General features: G+C 42.0%; 1 protein-coding gene across 10 annotated transcripts; it reads left to right on the plus strand.

Annotated features, from left to right (window-relative positions):
* The first annotated feature begins 7,332 nt into the window (after positions 1-7,332).
* On the plus strand, positions 7,333-17,123 carry LOC148017783 (pentatricopeptide repeat-containing protein At3g57430, chloroplastic-like). 10 transcript variants are annotated; one of them, XM_087661385.1, is made up of 4 exons: positions 7,333-9,003; positions 9,657-9,801; positions 9,884-9,972; positions 10,055-10,792. In XM_087661385.1, the coding sequence occupies exons 1-2, from the start codon at positions 7,440-7,442 to the stop codon at positions 9,704-9,706; spliced, it is 1,614 nt and encodes a 537-aa protein (XP_087517511.1). In that variant the 5' UTR covers positions 7,333-7,439; the 3' UTR covers positions 9,707-9,801; positions 9,884-9,972; positions 10,055-10,792. The 10 variants fall into 10 exon arrangements, with proteins under 10 accessions (XP_087517511.1, XP_087517504.1, XP_087517503.1 ...); XM_087661378.1 differs by adding an exon at positions 11,168-17,123 and having other exon boundaries at positions 7,334-9,801; positions 10,055-10,521; XM_087661377.1 differs by adding an exon at positions 11,199-17,122 and having other exon boundaries at positions 7,334-9,801; positions 10,055-10,521.
* The last annotated feature ends 885 nt before the right edge of the window (positions 17,124-18,008 follow it).

Below are 18,008 nucleotides of genomic sequence, written 5' to 3' on the forward strand. Positions count from 1 at the left end.
GCACTGCTTGAGGATATGAGCGATAGTAAATTCACACAGTGCAACCACCCTTTCCTTTCCACCACCACTCTCAAGACCCGCCTCAATTTCAAGGGCTACATGCTGAGCCGCAGATTCCTTAACAAAACCCCTCGCCCTCCACCATCCCCTTCCCGCCATTCGGATGACGAGGATTAAACTCCCATCATGCCCTTGTATCACATGCATCTATATATAACCTCTTCAAAAAAAAAAAAAAAAGCCACAAGGCAATAAAAGAAAAGGTGAATTGGAAAGAAGAGACAACATCAAAGAATAGCAAAGCCAAGGGATGAATCTACTACTAAGCAAAGATAAGAGAGAGAAGACTTCACATGATGACCTTGCAACTTCCCTTCGCCTTGTTGTGCACCACAGTCACTGCATCTAGGGTTCTCCCTAGCCCCTTCCCCACTTCACACTTAGGGCACATCAAGGGCAGGACTTTCAGACCTGTCACCCTAAGATTTGCACCGCACCTCCAATGACACATAAACTGGGTCCTCAAGTGTGGGACATTACCAAGGGCTTGCCCAAGGTTAGACCCATCTCCTAGTTCCACTACCACGGGCACCATGCACTGCACGGTGAGGCAGACACACCCCTTAGGGAGCGCACAACTTTTCTTGCAGGTTATGTTTGTGTTTCAAGAACTGGCTACTCAGCTGAAGAATATCATCCACGGCATCCTTTAATGACCAAAACTTTTTCCATGTGTCGGACATGACACCATTGCTGCTGTTTTAGGAGCTTTTTTGCATTGGATTGGACGGACCAACATGCTTCATGTCGCCAACCATCTGCCTGTTGATGGCTACCATGACTGAACCAAATCAAGCGCAACAGGAGTACTTAGTAATAGATCTGCCATTGGCATAGATTTTGGAACCTCATCTTCCAAAGATGCATGCCTAACGCCTCAAGATCTACGGATCGCTTATTGATTCCACAAGCCTGAAGATTTTCAATGCAAGGTTGAAGATCTTCAACGCAGCACTGAAGATCTTGAAATCACAGACAAAGATCTTCAAATAAAAGGCAAATATCTTCAAATCAAAGACACAGATCTTCAATGCGAAGACAAAGGATATCTTTGTCAAGGCAGCGTTCGGGGGGGGCTTCTCCAGGATAAATCCCTCCAACACCATCCTCCTAAGGGATTGCTCATTGATCAAGCGTTTCTGATGCTCAAGGGATGACCGGCTACATATTTTTCACCAGCCAACTGGAACCCCTATCAGCCATCGCAGAATGGAAGCCACAATTGTGTGAGAAATGCCGAGCATCTTCATGAAGCCTAAAGCACGCCGGAATCTCTCCTGGTCATCGTCATTAAACTCTGTCACCTCTCATTCACACCCTCACCTTTGAATCAGTGTCATCTACCCACCAGTTCCGCTTAGCAGCAGACCCAAATATCCCACTACTTCCCACTGCAGTGCCATGGGACTGGCACTTGGCTAGGAGGGGGATAATGTTTACCGTGTTTACCGCAGCACAGAGGAGCGGGAAAATGGAAAAAAGGAAATAGCAAAAAAGGCACAGGATAAAAGAAGGAAAAGGTGCCTTGTCCGGTAACCAGACCCTGAAAATTTTAAATGTTCGGGCATGACCCCCAGAAAGTCTCAGTGTCGTCCCGAGAAAGCAAAAGAGTAAAAATCGTACCATTAAATGTGGAAGCGCTCCCGAATCCTTGTAAAAGAGTGCCAGGCTCGCTCCTGTGCAAATTGTATGCATTAGTTGGGAATAGGATAAATTAGAATGGTGGGAAATGAGAAATGGGCTTAGGCCAATGGCCAGCCATGTAAAAAAGGGGATGACCGCCCAAAGAAGGGAGGGCATGTATATAAAGTTCAAAAGTGAATGAGAAGCTCATTCTTGTGTGTGGCTAAAGCTTCTTCTTCTTCTTCTCTTATTTCTTGCCTTCTTGCTTGTGCTTGAGAAAGGGAGTGAGGGAGTGTGAGAGGGTGAGGGAATGAGTGTGTGAGAGTGAGGGATCGTGGAGAAGAAGCTCTCCATCTCCTCTCTCCATCTTCTTCTCTTCTCTTCTCTTCCCTCGTCTCGCATGTGGCTATGGAGGATGGAGCTCATGGGAGAGGGATTGAGGTTGCTTGAGCTTGCCACAAGGATTGTGGAGCTACCGGTGTGCAAGAGAGAGGAGGGTACTCGATCGAGCATCAAGGTAAGCTCACTACACTCGTAAGGTAGGCATGGCGCGTTGGCTATGTGAGAGGTAGCCATGGCCGCTCGGCTTGAAATGATTGATCAATAAGCGGTCCGTAGGTCTCGGGGTAGAGCTTGTAGCTTCCCTTCAATGCTCCTTGTAACTTGTCTCTTGGGTGCCATCCTTGTGCGTTCCTGCTCTTACAACCCTTGAGGTAAATCGACCGCTCTTGCCTTGGCGGAAGGAAGTGGTACGCAGGTTCACAAGGAATCTAAGGCCAACAATGTGACTTCAACATGTGTAACTCTTCTTCTTCTTTTACCCTCTCCCCAATTTGTTTTCCATCTATCTCACCCTCTCCATCTCATGACTTCTCTCTCTCCCTTCCTCTTCTTCTTCTTCTTCTACCCTTCTTCTCCTTCTCTTTCTCTCATCATCATCTTCTTCTTCTCCTTTTTCTTCTCTCTTCTTCTTCTTCTTCTCTTCTTCTCCTTCTCTCTCGCTCTTCTTCTTCTTCTCGTTCTTCTTCTCCTTCTCTCTCTCCCTCTCCTCCTTCTTCTCCTCCTCCTCTCTCTCCCTCTTCTTCTTCTTTTCTTCTCTCCTTCTCCTACTCTCTCTCTCCCTCTACGTCTTCTTCTTCTCCTTCTCTCTCCCTCTCCTTCTCTTCTTCTCTCTCTCCTCTTCCTCTCTCCTCTCCTTCTTCCTCTTCCTCCTCTCCTCTCTCTTCTCTCCTTCTTCCTCTTCTTCTTTCTTTCCTCTTCTCCTTCTCCCTCTTCCTCTTCCCTTCTTCTTCTCCTTCTCTCTTCTCTCCTCCTCCTTCTTCTTCCTCTCCTTCTCTCCTCCTCCTCCTCCTCCTCCTCCTCCTCCTCCTCCTTCTTCTTCTTCTTCTTCTTCTCTCCCTCTCCTTCTCTCCTCTCCCTCTCCCCTTCCTATTCTCTCTCTCCTTCACTTCTTCTCTCCTTCTCTTTTTTGCTCACGGGGGCCGCGCTGACTAGCGATCGAGGATGGGGGGATGGCTTCAGTCGAAAGCCCCAAGGGGCCGCACAGTTGTTGCCGATCGGAGGGGGGGGAGGGGGGAAGGAGCTACTGTCGGAGGCCTAGCGCTTGCTGCTATTGCCGCAGGGAGGAGGTGACGAGCTCAAGGGGGGGAAGCGTAGCTGCCATTGTCCAAGGGGGTGCTGTGTCTCCATAGACGAGGGAGGGGGAGGAGCCTCCCCTTTTATAGGAGGGGGAGGAGGTGGGTGGCATGGCCGCCACCCCTCCCACCTGGGGGCTGCATGCCCCCTATAACTACCACATCACTTCCTCTCTCTCTCTCTCCCCGACGTGCTGTCGGCGGGGAGAGAGAGAGGGGGTAAAAATTTTTTGAACTAGCTTAATAATTTCTTTTTTCAATAAAAAGGGGGGGAGGGGAGTTCCTATGGGGGGAATAGTACGGGGGTCACAGGGGGGGAGGAGACATTACAATGGAGTACATGTTATAACGGGTTCAAGAAAGAATGCTTATAACTTCCTCAATAGACTTTTAGGCTACAACTAGGTGCAAGTTCATCCAAATGATAGGCACAAAACACAAATTGCCACTAAATGGGGTGTGTTTACATACATAGTGATGCCCTGTAGATTAACTAACACCACTATCATTTTTCAATGTCTCATGTGCATCGTGTTTAATGACATGCTCCACAAATGATTGGGATGATCTTTACATAAATATCAATTGGATAGAGCATCTAAAAAAGCTTAGAGTGGTTTTTGAGTACTCGGGGCAATATGATCTTTCTCTGGACCCCTTAAGTTCTAGTTGTGGGAAAATCATGGTTGTATCTTAAGGCACATAGTTTCTAAGAACAACATTGTAATTGACTTCTCGAAAGTTAGGATTATTGCCTACCACCACCAATGAATTACAAGGGATTTCAGTGCTTCCTTAGCCATAGAAAATACCATTGACAATTTGTGTTGAACTACACACTAATAATTGCTCGATCCCTATACAACTTGTTTATTGCCTTTAAATGGACCAAAGAATGCCAACATGCTTATGAAGTAGTGAAAAAGGTTTTGACATCAATTTCAATTTTATGAGCCCCAAAGCAGAACATAATCTTCCATTTGTACATCGATCCATTAAAGTTTAATGTAGGGGTAGTACTATACTAGGCTAGTAAACACAATTGAGACTTAATTTTTGAATTTACCAATATATGTGCCTTCCTATTTTAATGAGTTGCATGTATGCTTATATCTTCTCTTTGGAATAGAGAGCCCTTATGTTCTAGCTCACTATGATTCTTCTCGTGGCTTTGTCCATCCATTTTTCTGCTTTAAACAATGGGATATATGTTGCTTAGAGGGCCATATAGATTAGTAAAAGTGTGGGAATTTTTTATTAGTTTCATAATTGAAATTTTCTCTTTTGATGACCTAGCAACGTTATTCTCTTTCTCATCCAATGGTTGTTGTTCCTTCTTGCACGAGTTTTTCGATCTTAGGGATTCTCCTTTTAAACCCTGCAACCATGTTGCTTGTTGAGATGGCGAGGTCTACATAAGCTAACATCCACTCCACTTCTTGGTGATATTGGAAATGCAATCCACACTTGCTAGAGAAAACTAGCTCACTATCAGTGTAGCGGTGATGAGTTGAGACTATGTTTAAATCCTAGGCCAAATGGAGGAAGATTTCCATAATTGGATAGTTTGGAGTTCATCCATCACCTTGAGGTTTTGGGGGCTAGATGGCTAGTCCAATTATGGGAAACTTCCAATTAAGCATACATTGGCATGAACAATACTAGAATGGGTGACCTCTCGGGAAGGGGAGGTACAAGGGCCCCACCTAGTTTCTTACTTGGTATCAAAGCTTGGGTGGCACTAGGACCTCAACCAAGGTGTGGCTTGAGGGGGGGTGTTGGAAATGCAATCCACACTTGCTAGAGAAAACTAGCTCACTATCGGTGCAGTGGCGATGAGTTGAGACTAGGTTTGAATCCTAGGCCAAATGAAGGAAGATTTCTGTAATTGGATGGAGTTCATCTATCACCTTAAGGTTTTGGGGACTAGATGGCTAGTCCAACTACGGAAAACTTTTGGTTAAGCATGCACTGGCGTGAACGATAATAGAATGTGTGACCTCCCAAGAAGGGGAGGTACAAGGGCCCCCACCCAGTTTCTACCTAGTGATGTGGCTGGACTTTACTCACTAGTGCATTAGGTAAGCAACATGGAGGATATACCAGTGATTCTACAATTAGACTACACCCATATAGTCCACTCTTAGTTATGGCACATTTATTGTGCCACCTCATCTATCCTTAGCAGGTTCACATTTAGTGATTGCATGCACATATGTCCTAGTACTTTCATATTAGTCTTTTATCATGCTGTAGATTAAGTTCTTTTGTGTGGAAGAAGAATAAAAGAAGAAGTAGTAGTTTTAGCCCTACTTCTTTATGTGCTCAAGTCTCCACTATGTACGTGTACTTTTAGTTGCTTAATCTCTCTCTCCTCTTGTTTGTTTACATTGCTTCTCCTTTTATGCAATGGTTTGGACAAAAGTCTTACTCCTCTCTGGTCTCTCTAATTCCTTAATGTTGATTTGTCTATTTTGATTGCTTTGCTATAAGGGCTTTTGTTTAGAACTCCCACCCATTGCTGTATTGCTTGCTTTTAATTTCTACTATGTAGTTCCTTCATGTTTATCTTCCTTTCTTGCCCTTTTTAGGGCATACTACCACAAAATGGCCTAGCTTGTGGTAGTGATAGTAGGAGTTGGGGAATCATGATAATTTGACTTCACAGACCACTAGAAATCATTTGTTGTCCTAAATCTCTAAAACCTCTCGAGTTCAACTATGGTCCCACGATATACATCCATGATGTTCACCATGTGGATTTGATGGTAGAGGAGGGACATAGAGAACTTTTCCCAAGGGTGATGCGAGACTCTTGATTAGGAAACTAATCCAAATTGGACATTCTGACAATAGAATCACATCTACAAGAATGTTACTAGCCATTGCAAGGCATGAGCCAAATTACCTCTAAGGCCAATTACACATGAAAGTACCCAATCTATTTCCCTTTTTGAGTACCCAGAGAGCTCAGTAAAAACCCTTTCCAATGAGCTTATAATAATGTAGACAATAATGAGCTTAATAAGTTGAATTGAACCATTGATTAAATTGTTGGGACCTTTCCCATCAAGTAGAAATATATACATGTAGTGGAAAAGTTGTAGTACCTAGCATAGATGAACTCCATTGGTAATGGAATATTTGCTTTGTGGACTTTCTTTCCTACATCCTTGACCACTTGTTTCTTTGCCCCATCGATCTTTTACATGTTGGCAAACAGTGCTTTTTGCACACTACTTTGACATTGATTGTGTTCTCCTTAGTTTGGGAAGCGTAGGTCTCTACCTCAATTTCCCAACGTCTTCAATTCTCTGAGTCTCAAACTTTGAATGTGACAGGTCCTGTTGGTCACCTCTTGCCTATACGAAGGCATGCAGAATGTAAGGACAACACATAATAGAGTAGGGGAGATGTTTCTTGCCAAACATACAAAGTCTACCTACTAGATATTCTTTCTTTCTAGCTCCACTCTTTTCCTTGAAAGATTCATGTGTGTCCAAAAGATTTGCATCTTAAACCGTCACAAGATGGGATATCAAAACGCTAGCAGCACTCGGAGAGAGAGAGAGAGAGAGAGAGAGGAAGAAGAAGGAGAAGAAGAAGAATAAGGTAGGTTTCATACCAGTTCACTAGACATCACAAAACATGAATAAAAGAGAATGGGAGCCTTTTACATTGGACCAACAAGATCATAAAAGATAAATCACTTAATGTTAACAAAGGCTGGTTACACATTAGTTTGCACGAGTTTCAGGGGACAGGGTTGTGGTGTAGTTGTGTTGTGCGCTGCTATGTTGTGTAAAGAGTTGTCGAAGGGGAAAATTTTTTATTCGGCGTGTCCATGCCGCCCATCATCAAATGTCAGAAGCAAGCCTTGAACCAGCGCCATTCATGCTCAAGACTAGCTTTTTTCTGTATTTTCGCGATTTGATGATGTTGGGCGGCATAACACGCCGGACAGAAAAATTTCCATGCGAACAACTCTTTATATCACACAGCGCGCGACACTCTGCACTACGACTCTGTCCCGCGAACTACTTACGTGTAACCAGCCTACAGTGGAGCGAGACGCGAGGGCCGGGGACGCGGGAGGCAGAGAGGAAATGTATTCGCACAGGGATGCGCCCGACTGCAGCGCTGCGCAGGGAAGTGCTGCTCCAGCACGGCGTCGTTGGCAGCAGTGCGGCTCATCCTTGTGCCTTGGCTTCGCTCATTCGGGCCATGTCCGACAGCAAATCCCTGCTCGATGGCCGCCGTGCGCACCACCTCATTCTCGCAAGCGACTCGTGCGACAACAAGCTCCTGTGCAACTCCCTCATCCTCATGTATGGCAACTGTGCGGAACCCGAGGCTGCCCGCTCCCTCTTCGCTCGGCTCCGTGGTCCCAACCTCCATTCCTGGAATTTCATAATCTCGGCTTGCATGCAGAATGGCCAGGACCCGGAGGCCCTTCACCTGTTCTCTCAAATGGATCTGCAAGGGTTTCCTCCCAACCAATTTGTTTACGCCACCGTCCTTCGGGCGTGTGCGAACCAGCAAACTCTGCCTGGGGGCCAGCACATTCATGCTCGCATTGTCCACGACAGCTTGGACTCTGATGTCGTCGTTGGTACTAGCCTCATTCACATGTATTCAAAGTGTAGCAGGTTGAAAGATGCTCGCAGAGCATTTTCATGCATTGCAGAGCCGAATACCCTCTCCTTCACTGCATTGATACATGCCTGTGCACAAAGTGATCAGTTTGTGGAGGCATCTGAGCTGTTTAGTCGAATGCATCTTCAAGGAGCACTACCAAGCAGGATCACCTTGGTGTTGTTGCTATCTGCCTGTCCATGCCTCACTGTTGGCAAACAATTGCAGGTGTATGCCGTAGGGAATGGTTATGATCAGGAACCTGATATTAAGGTCACACTTGTAACTATGTATGCAAAGTATGGTGCTTTGAAGGAGGCAAGGTGGTGGTTTAGCCACTCTAATAGAGATGAAGTCCTGTCTTGGAATGCCATGATTGCAGGCTACACTCAACATGGGCATTGTCAGGATGTGTTTTGTCTGTTTAGACAAATGATTCTTGAGGGGGTATTGCCCAACAACTCTATCTTTGCAAGGGTAATCTCTTCATGTGCCAGCCAAGAGATCATTGATAAAGGAAAACAAATGCATGCATGTATACTTGGGAGTGGTTTTGAATGTGACACAGTCGTGAAGAATTCTCTTGTTAGCATGTATGCAAAATGCGGCCACCTAGAAGATGCACAACTGTTATTTGATAAAATTTGTGGGAGAGACAAGTACACATGGACAGCTATGATAACTGCACTTGCACAGCATGGAAAATACAGGAATGCTCTGCATCTTTTCCAGAAGATGCTTCAAGAACAAGTGGATCCAGACAGGGTTACACTTGCGAGTATTCTGTCAGTATGTGCTGATGACGCAACTTTGGATGAAGGCAAGCTTTTGCATGCTTATGTGGTAGTCGGTGAACTTGAGTTAGACATAGCTGTGGGGAATGCCCTTGTTAGCATGTACAGCAAATGCGGCACCCTGGAGGATGCCAAAAGCACATTTGACAAGATGTCTAGCCAAGACATGGTGTCATGGAACACCCTTATAGCAGCGTATGCTCAGCATGGCCAGGGAGAGGCTACACTTCAACTATTTGAACAAATGCACTACGAAGGTGTGTCACCCAATGTTTTAAGTTTTGTTAGCTTTCTCTCTTCATGTAGCCACACAGGTATGTATAACGAGGCTTGCCATTTTTTTACATGCATGGACAAATATTATGGGATTGAGCCTGTGCTAGACCACTATAATTGTATCATTGATCTCCTTGGAAGAGCAGGACGCTTGGATGATGCTGAAGTATTGATGAGGAGAATGCCTGTAAAAGTAACTGCTGTCCCATTGACCACTTTACTTAGTGCCTGCAAGACTAGAGCTGATTTAGAGAGGGGTGTATCTGCTGCAAAGGAGCTGCTTCAATTAGATCCAAACAGTGCTGGTCCATATGTAACACTAGCAAACATGTTTATGACAACTGGCATGGAAAATGAGGCTTTCAATTTTTTGTCTGACATGAATGAAAAGGGTTTACAGCGGCATTCAGCTTGTTATGTTGAAGCAGAGCGTGCAATACAGTCAAACCCGAATGATGTTGTGCATCCAGTGGCCCATGGTTAGGAAGAAACTATAGAGAACTTTTTGAAATATGAAAAGGGAGGGGGCGGGGGGGAAGAGGAATACCATGGCTCTAAGAACATGGTATTAAGTGCTCTGGATGGCCACAACATAGAGTATTATTATCATATAAGGAAAGTGAGTCATGTGCAGGCTCTTGGATATTCATGTGGTCAGAACAGTCGATTCTCAGATGCAGGTGACTGTATATTCATGAGGTCGAAACAGTTCATTACGAGTCTGGAGAAACTTCTTGCAAACTGAGGATTTGCCAGTTGTACTGTCATATGGATCAGTGGTAAGCATGAACACAGTAAAGATGTGTTCTTGATGTAATTTATTTTCTGCTCCACAAGCCAGTGATCACTTGGTTTTGACAGGGGTAGGTCGAGTCTTTTGCTTGTGGCATGGAAAGAATCTGGAGAAACTTCTTGCAAACTGAGGATTTGCCAGTAGTACTGTCATATGGGTAAGCATGAACAAAGCAAAGATGTGTTTTTAATGTAATTTATTTTCTGCTCCATGAGTCAGTGATCACTTTGTTTTGACAGGTGTAGGTTGATGAGATGTACACATCAAGAGCATCTCAATATCTGCTGCTTTAAGTTCCTGACTTCCAGAGACTTCCTGGTAACTTTCTCAATACTTCTGTGAAGCTGAATGTAAGGGAGGGTTCAGGTAATACAGATCAATTTTCAACCTTCAAGCTATCAATTCATCTCAATTGGCTTATGTGAGAACTTAGTGCGTAGCCTTTTTTTGTTTTGTTTTTGTTTGTTTTTTTTTGGAACAGGTCACTAAGAACAACTGCAGAAGAGAGCCTTAACATGCTTGTAATCGCAACATTTTTGTTTGTGTTGTGCAGCTAGAAATGGTGATATTTTGACTGTAATTTGCATTTGCTATGGACAGCTTGAGCAAAGTTTTCATGGGTGCATTAGATTCAGTCAAAGCCCTTCTTGAAGTGCCATTGGAATGATTCAGGTGTGCGGGAATCCTGTGCTAGAACAATATACAGGTATGGCTGAGAGTAGAGTTGTGGCAGAATTAGCTGCAAAGTGGTCATTTGTCTCGAGATGACAGTCTTAGAAGTCTTTCCAATATTGTAAACCAAATAGGTAGAAGTGCCTCCAAGCTACTATCTGGTGAAAAGTATGGTAACTCTTTGGAATTGTTTTGCTAAGTGGATATGAGGAACAAAATCATAGACCATGTGTGGGGTGTTCTTGAACTCGTGTTGTTCGGGATGACTGACCATAAGTAATCCAAGTAGCTGAGTAAGATTGTTCTATGTGATGGGCTTATGATGCTCTCACCATGGCCTAACCTTGTTCTCTGAGGCTATGCTTGGCATCTTTAGTTCCAAGTGCTTCACCTTCTGCTTGGATCGCGTTACCAGCTTCATGGACACTTGGATTGTTTGGTGCTATTGTGAATGATTGGCTTCCATGATCTCCTCTATATTGCCTTTGAATCTCCTTTGGTGCATGCTTTCACACACGAAGTGTGGATTCTCTTGTCCCATACTAGTGGAGTCGTACTTGTGTCTCTAGGCCAGAGAGGGAATGTGAGAGTGGAGGTAACAGATGCTTATGCTTGACATACTTCTATATGATGTGGTTGATCTTGAGTGTGGCATTCTACAAGCGTTCTTTTTTTGGCAGCTCACAAATCTTGAAGTTGGTGTGGCTTTAGGTCCGTGATGGAAGATATGATAGCAAGTTGGCTTTGCTCCTAGTTGATTCTCACATGGGGGACTCTTTTGGCAAGATGGTTGAAGGACGCAATCTATGGTCATGATGTGCTGTCACAAAGTTACTCGCGACTAGTATCAACTCTTCCTTTTTCACGTTCTATGGTAATGGATTGAATATAATCACATCGACTTAGGTGCTTTCTTCGAGGTGCATTTGCCAATGGACATGGCGTTGAAGTATCCATGGTGCATTGTTTGTCATTAACTATGTATTATGATGTGATAGGTGTTTGGTAGGCTCATTGTTGTGATATTGGACATGGTGGTGGTTTGGAAGGTTGCACATTATATTGCAATGATTACGCTGTTAGAGTGAAGCAATGCGAAAGTGAATGATCGTGACAAAGAGTGAACAGAGAGAAAGAAAGAGAGTGTGAAACGCAGAAAATCTGCAGTGAAGAATGCTGTATAAGGATGCAGAATTATACACGGGTGCAGAGAAAATATCTATGTATGTGTCCATCTTGAGGATCTCGATCTCCATCAGCCCCGAGAGCAATCTCCGTCACTAGCAGGTCGAAATCTGTCAAATACAATATCCAAGGCTGTTGGAAACTCAACCCTCTGAAGGCTGAAAATAATGGCCTTAAAATAATCCGAAACAATCAAGTGGTCTGCATTAAATGCAACTGACTGTAGTTGGAGAGACTGATTGCTGACGTGGCACAGGGAATGACTCTCAACACCCTCTCTCAGATCCTGGATAAGGTAGTAGATGAAGGGATCTAGAATGTCAGTGAAGTAAAGCCTGGGGAAGTGCCTTCGTAAACGAATCTGCAAGATTGTCTTTAGTCTTACAGTATTCCACATCAATGGTTGTATCCAAAAGTTTCTCCTTGATGAAGTGATACTGGATCTCTATGTGCTTCGTTTGGGCATGGAATATGGGATTCCATTCCAAGGCAATGCAACTCTCATTGTCGCACCGCAAAATAGTAGGTCGAGTTAGGGGTTAGCCAAGCTTCAACAACTGTCGAAGCTACATTGTCTCACATGTGGTAGAAGATGTAGCTCGATACTCTGCCTCAGTTGAAGATAGGGCTATTGTGGGCTGCTTCTTGCTACTTTAAGAGATAGCACCAACACCCAAGGTAAAACAATAACATGTAGTAGACTGCCTGTGATCCACATCGCTAGCACAATCTGAATCACTCCAACTTGTAATAACAAGATCAGCAACACCTGTACCTGCTAGATTGAAAATCTCGAGGTCAGAGGTTCCTCTTAGAAACTGAAGTATCCTTTGAGCAGCTTACCAATGCACCTGCTAAGGTGTACTCGTGAACCCAATCAAGAGACCTACAGCAAAACATAGATAAACTCATGTGTTGAGAAGTCAAAACACTTGTCCTTTGGAAGCCGCTTCAAATTCGCCACGCCGTGTCTTCGGGATGTGAACACAAGCATTAGACTCAAACACCCTGAAATAAGAAACATTGGGCTTTGTTTCAAAGTATGCCTAAAAGGTGCCATACCAATAACATCGGAAGTAGGAGAATGATCAAGGATGTGAACTAAAGTAGCCACAACCTCAATCCATAGACATTGAGGTGTTTGACGATGCTCCATCATAGTACGGGCCATCTTGATCACGCTGCGATTCTTTTGCTTCAAAATGCCATTTCTGAGGGATGTTTGTATCTTGGTGTATGCCATGATCTACACAAATTGAGCAAACTCATTAGAAACACGTTCTCCTTCCTTATTTGATTGTAAGGTCTTCAGCTTCTGCCCCGATTGGTTCTTCTCAAAGAGCAACCAATCCTTGAAGTTGGAGAAAACCTCCAACTTCAGCTTTAGAAAATAAGTCCATGTCATCTTGCTGTACTTTGAAGCATTGGTTCCTTTCAGTTGCTTCTCTTGGTCCAAGACCATAAGAACTAACTCTTCCCATCGAAGAGTCTCAGATTGCCCTGAAGCAATCAAGGCGGAATAAAAACCATTGAAGCGAGGTGGTAACTGTGAAAGGAGAGTGATCGCCATGTCTTGAGAAGTGATTACCTTTCTTGCATTTTGAACTTGCCTTAGCTTGTTGATATGCTCGTGTGGATGATGACTTGTTGATACTCAGTCCTCATTTGCACTTCCAAAGACACTCACTTCATGACGGTCATCTGATTATACATCTGATCCAACTCTAGCCATATCTGCCTAGCCACTATCAAATACTCTATGTGAGAGAGAACAACTGTAACACATGAGAGAAATAAAAACGAGCGAATGCGTGCATTGAGTTTATCCCAATGTGCTTGAGCCTTTGCCAACTCCACCTTCTCACTGGAAGAGAGTCTTGAATCATCTCACGAAGGACGATTGATAGCCTCCATAACAAGCTCTGCCAAATCATAGGACTCTAATATGGCAACCATCATGACCTGCCAGATGCAGTAGTTCTCACCATTGAGCTTTTGATTTGAACTCTAGCCATATCTGCCTAGCCACTATCAAATACTCTATGTGAGAGAGAACAACTGTAACACATGAGAGAAATAAAAACGAGCGAATGCGTGCATTGAGTTTATCCCAATGTGCTTGAGCCTTTGCCAACTCCACCTTCTCACTGGAAGAGAGTCCTGAATCATCTCACGAAGGACGATTGATAGCCTCCATAACAAGCTCTGCCAAATCATAGGACTCTAATATGGCAACCATCATGACCTGCCAGATGCAGTAGTTCTCACCATTGAGCTTTTGATTTGAAGGAAGAGGCAGTAGGACGGGGGCACTTTTTGGTCCATGATCGCTTGAAACCCTATCTCGGCCTCAGAAGACATCCTCATGTACAATGCCTGTACAAAACACAAAAAGTAACCCCCTTTGACTGTGTAAATATAGCCTGTTAGGGCTGAGGTTCACTTGTCTCGTTCCTTCTTCACTCGCCGGAGGTGATGAAAAGGTAAAATTTGCACTTGAAGGCAAAAAATGCAGCTTTCTTCCTTCTCTTATAGCAAAAACAATAGCAGCTTTAATAAATCTTCTTCTTTCTCGCAGTCCCATGCTTGCCTCAGCCTTGTTTTGATGCGTATCCCACTTGCTCGCACTTGAACGTTGAAAATGCAGCCTTGTGTCATGTTGAAAACTCCTCCTCAGATAGGTCCACCTAGTCCTTCAATGCTTTGATACCATGTTAGAGTGAAGCAATGCGAAAGCAAATGATTGTGATTAAGGGTGAACAGAGAGAGAAGAGAGAGAAAGAGATGGTGAAACACAAAAAATTTGCAGTGAAGAATGTTGTATAAGGATGTAGAATTATACACGGGTGTAGAGAAAATATATGTGTATGTCTCCACCTTGAGAATCTCGATCTCCGTCAGCCTCGAGAGCAATCTTCGTCACTAACCGGTTGAAATCTTCGTCACTAACATCCAAGACTGTTGGAAACTCAGTCTTGTAAAGGTTGAAAATAATGGTCTCAAAATAACCTGAAGTAATTAGGTTGGTTGCATTAAATGCAGCTGATTGCAGCTGGACAGTCCAACTGCTACCACGTGGCATTGTTGATGTGGCATTGGGAATGACTCAACACGCGTGATTTGAGCGAGCGTTGATAATGTGCATTTCATGCGTGTCAAGAAATTTTCATTAGGGCTAAGTCTAGGCATTGTTTGGTCTTGGGTAGTTGCATTCATTGGCTAAATTGCCCATTGTAGAATGCTTGTATGTTGGTCGACTTATTTGTCTCAAGTGGCTCTCCATTCTCTAAATATTTGCACTTCTTCACTCTCGATACTATTGTATCACCACATGGAGAGAGGGAGATTGAAGGCACTATTGGTCATTACATGTGCTTGTACTCGTGCAGTTTGTATTGATCATTGTAATGTCTTGATCAATGGATTTCATTGCTTATCATGTTTCATTTGAGCTTTCATGTTTATCTAACATTATTCATTCTGTTGGCTTTTATGCTTGATGTTTTCTTGCTTGTCATTTGTGCATTCTCACATAGCCAGTATTGGTGACATGCTTGGTCTTATAAGTGTAGCTTTAAAATTGGGGGATACATACTAAACCAAAGGAAAATCCTTGTGTATCAATTTGATTTTTATAAGTATAGCTAGTAATGGTGACATGCGTGGTCTTATAAGTGTAGCTTTAAAATTGGGGGATACGCACTAAACCAAAGAAAAATCCTTGTGCATCAATTTGATGTTTATTCATTAACCACAATTTCAAGCTTGGCTCTTGATTAAGCCACTTGTCAAGTTGTAGATGGTTTATAAGTAAAAAATCTTGATGTTTATTGGTTGACCTAACTTGAAATTTTCAAAGCTTAAGCCATTTGTTAAACAAGAAGTGGTCTATAAATAAGGAAAGCAACCAATAAAAAGCCATGAACAATGGTTCCAATATTAGCAAAACAAAAGCATGTTGAAACAAGAGTATAGAGAAAGAAACCATCTATATATTTTGCGTGATGCATATTACAATGGGTGTACATATAAATAAGGGTCTCTTTGACATGTGCTTACATGGAATATAGGACCACAATCATGAGAAACAAGTCGGGGTGAAGGGCTATCTTCAACATGTGATGGGTTGTAGGTCACCTAGAGTTCATTGATATCTTTTAGACTTTAGCAACATCATGCGACACAAATTCAATTTATTTTACATTATGTGATGTTTAAGCATGATGCAACTTTGATTTCAAAATGCCATTAAGTGCATTGACATCATATTGGAATCAATCACATTTTATTATTCATAGGACTAATGAAGTTATGAACTAGGCAAGTTATGTGGTCTTTAAGTATGATGTGACTTTGATTTCAAAACACCATTAAGTACACTTGTATCCTCTTGGATCAATCACATTTTATCATTCAAGTTGTTGGTTATGAAGTTATGGATTGGGCAAGGTGGCACGAAACAACTAGCTTGGGTGAGAATAAGGAGTCCTTAGGTTTATAATTTGACTATTAATATACAATATGCCAATAGCTTTCAAAACATCATTAAATGCATTGGTCTATTTAGTGTTGTGATTCTATATTTTTTAGGTGTTAGTTACTAAATTACAAACCGGGCAAAGTGTTACAAACCATGTGGTGGGGAGACTTGCTTGAGCTACTATGTTGAACACATAAGAAGCAGCTCACTCAAGAACAAAGAAGAGAGGAGTTTTATTTTCTTTTATTGATAGTGTTTTTTTTCTCGCAAAACAATGTAAACAGAGTATAGCTAAGATACAACATTTAAAGAAAAAGTTTGCTTAGTCAAATAGTGCATAACTAACTATATTTATTGATTGGTATAATAGTATATTAATTGTATGTAGATGTAACTAACTAAATATAATAAGTGATGAGTTAGTGGCCATGTGAGAAACCTAATGACCACCAATGTGCCAAGTGTAGATGTGTGGATCCATCTAACTAGGTGGTCCATTATTAATGTTTGTACATCTTAAGCTTGCCATCTTAACACTCTTCCTCAAGCTTAATTGTGTCTTTGTAACACAAAGTAAGTTTAAATATTATCGCATCTTTTTCACATCCAATGCCTTCGTAAAAATATCAATTACTTGATCTTGTGTATTAATATATATTGAGCCAGTTTCACTTGTAAACATCTTTCTCTCACAAAATCGTAATGCATCTTAATGTGTTTTGTCCAAGCATGGTACATGGAATTTTTGGTTAGATGTGAATTTCTTATGTTGCCATGGCGAATGACGATTGGACCGCCTTTGGTAGTGTCTTTGCACTAAATCTTTGTATGTTTAAATCACACAATAACTTTGGTAGCCATACCACCTTTCATGTTGCTATAGTAGCATCTTTGTATTCAATCTCTTCATTGAATAAAGCGACCTATGGTTGTTTTTGCTACTTTTAAGTAACTATTATATTGTCAAGGGAAATATAATATAAATTTGTTGGTAGATATTCTATTAGACTTGCTATTAGTGTAATTTGCATGTGTCCAAACACTCATATTTTTATTGTTTTATAAAAAAGACCAGGATGCAAGGTGGACTTTATATATCTCAATATCTATTTAATTGCATTCAAGTGGGACTTTCTAGGTACTTGCATAAATTGATTCACAAGTCCAATAGTATATCAAGTTTGGCCTTGTAATAGTCATATAGGCTAAACTTTCTAATATCTTCTTGAATACAATAGGGTTTTCTATTTTATCTTGAACATCAATACTCTAGTTTACATTTTGCTCTAATGGCATTGGAAGAGGTTTATATCTTGTTATACTATTCTTAAATAATATATCCAAGCCATATTGCATCTGGAATAGCTATATACCATCAATACGTTTGATTAACTTATTACTATGAAAGTATCTTAGTTCACATGAATTCATCATCTCAAACTTTTGCTTTAAAAGGCCCTTAACATTAGCTATCCCATTGTTACTATCACTTGTAATAATCAAGTCATTTATAAAGATGATGTTTATTAAACTTGTATCATCTCTTCTCACAAAGTGAGTGATTTGCATAAAAAACATAAAATTCAATGTTGAGAAGATACTCTTTGATCGTGTCAAATTATGTTTTAGGTGTTTGTTTTAACCTATAGGGTGTTTTCTTTAATGTGCATAAGTATGTGGGATGCTTGAAATCCTCATAATCTGTTGGTTGCTCCATAGATATCTCTTCTCGCAAATCATCATATAGGAAGGTAGTCTTCATATCCATTTGCTATAAACTCTGAGCTTTGGATGTTGCCAAAGCAATTACACATTTGATAGTTGCCATCTTAGTAACTTGATCGAATGTTGCTTTA

The sequence above is a fragment of the Lygodium microphyllum genome, chromosome 21 (assembly GCF_053477565.2).
Source record: "Lygodium microphyllum isolate KBCC chromosome 21, Lygodium_microphyllum_v1.1.10, whole genome shotgun sequence".
NCBI lineage: Eukaryota > Viridiplantae > Streptophyta > Polypodiopsida > Schizaeales > Lygodiaceae > Lygodium > Lygodium microphyllum.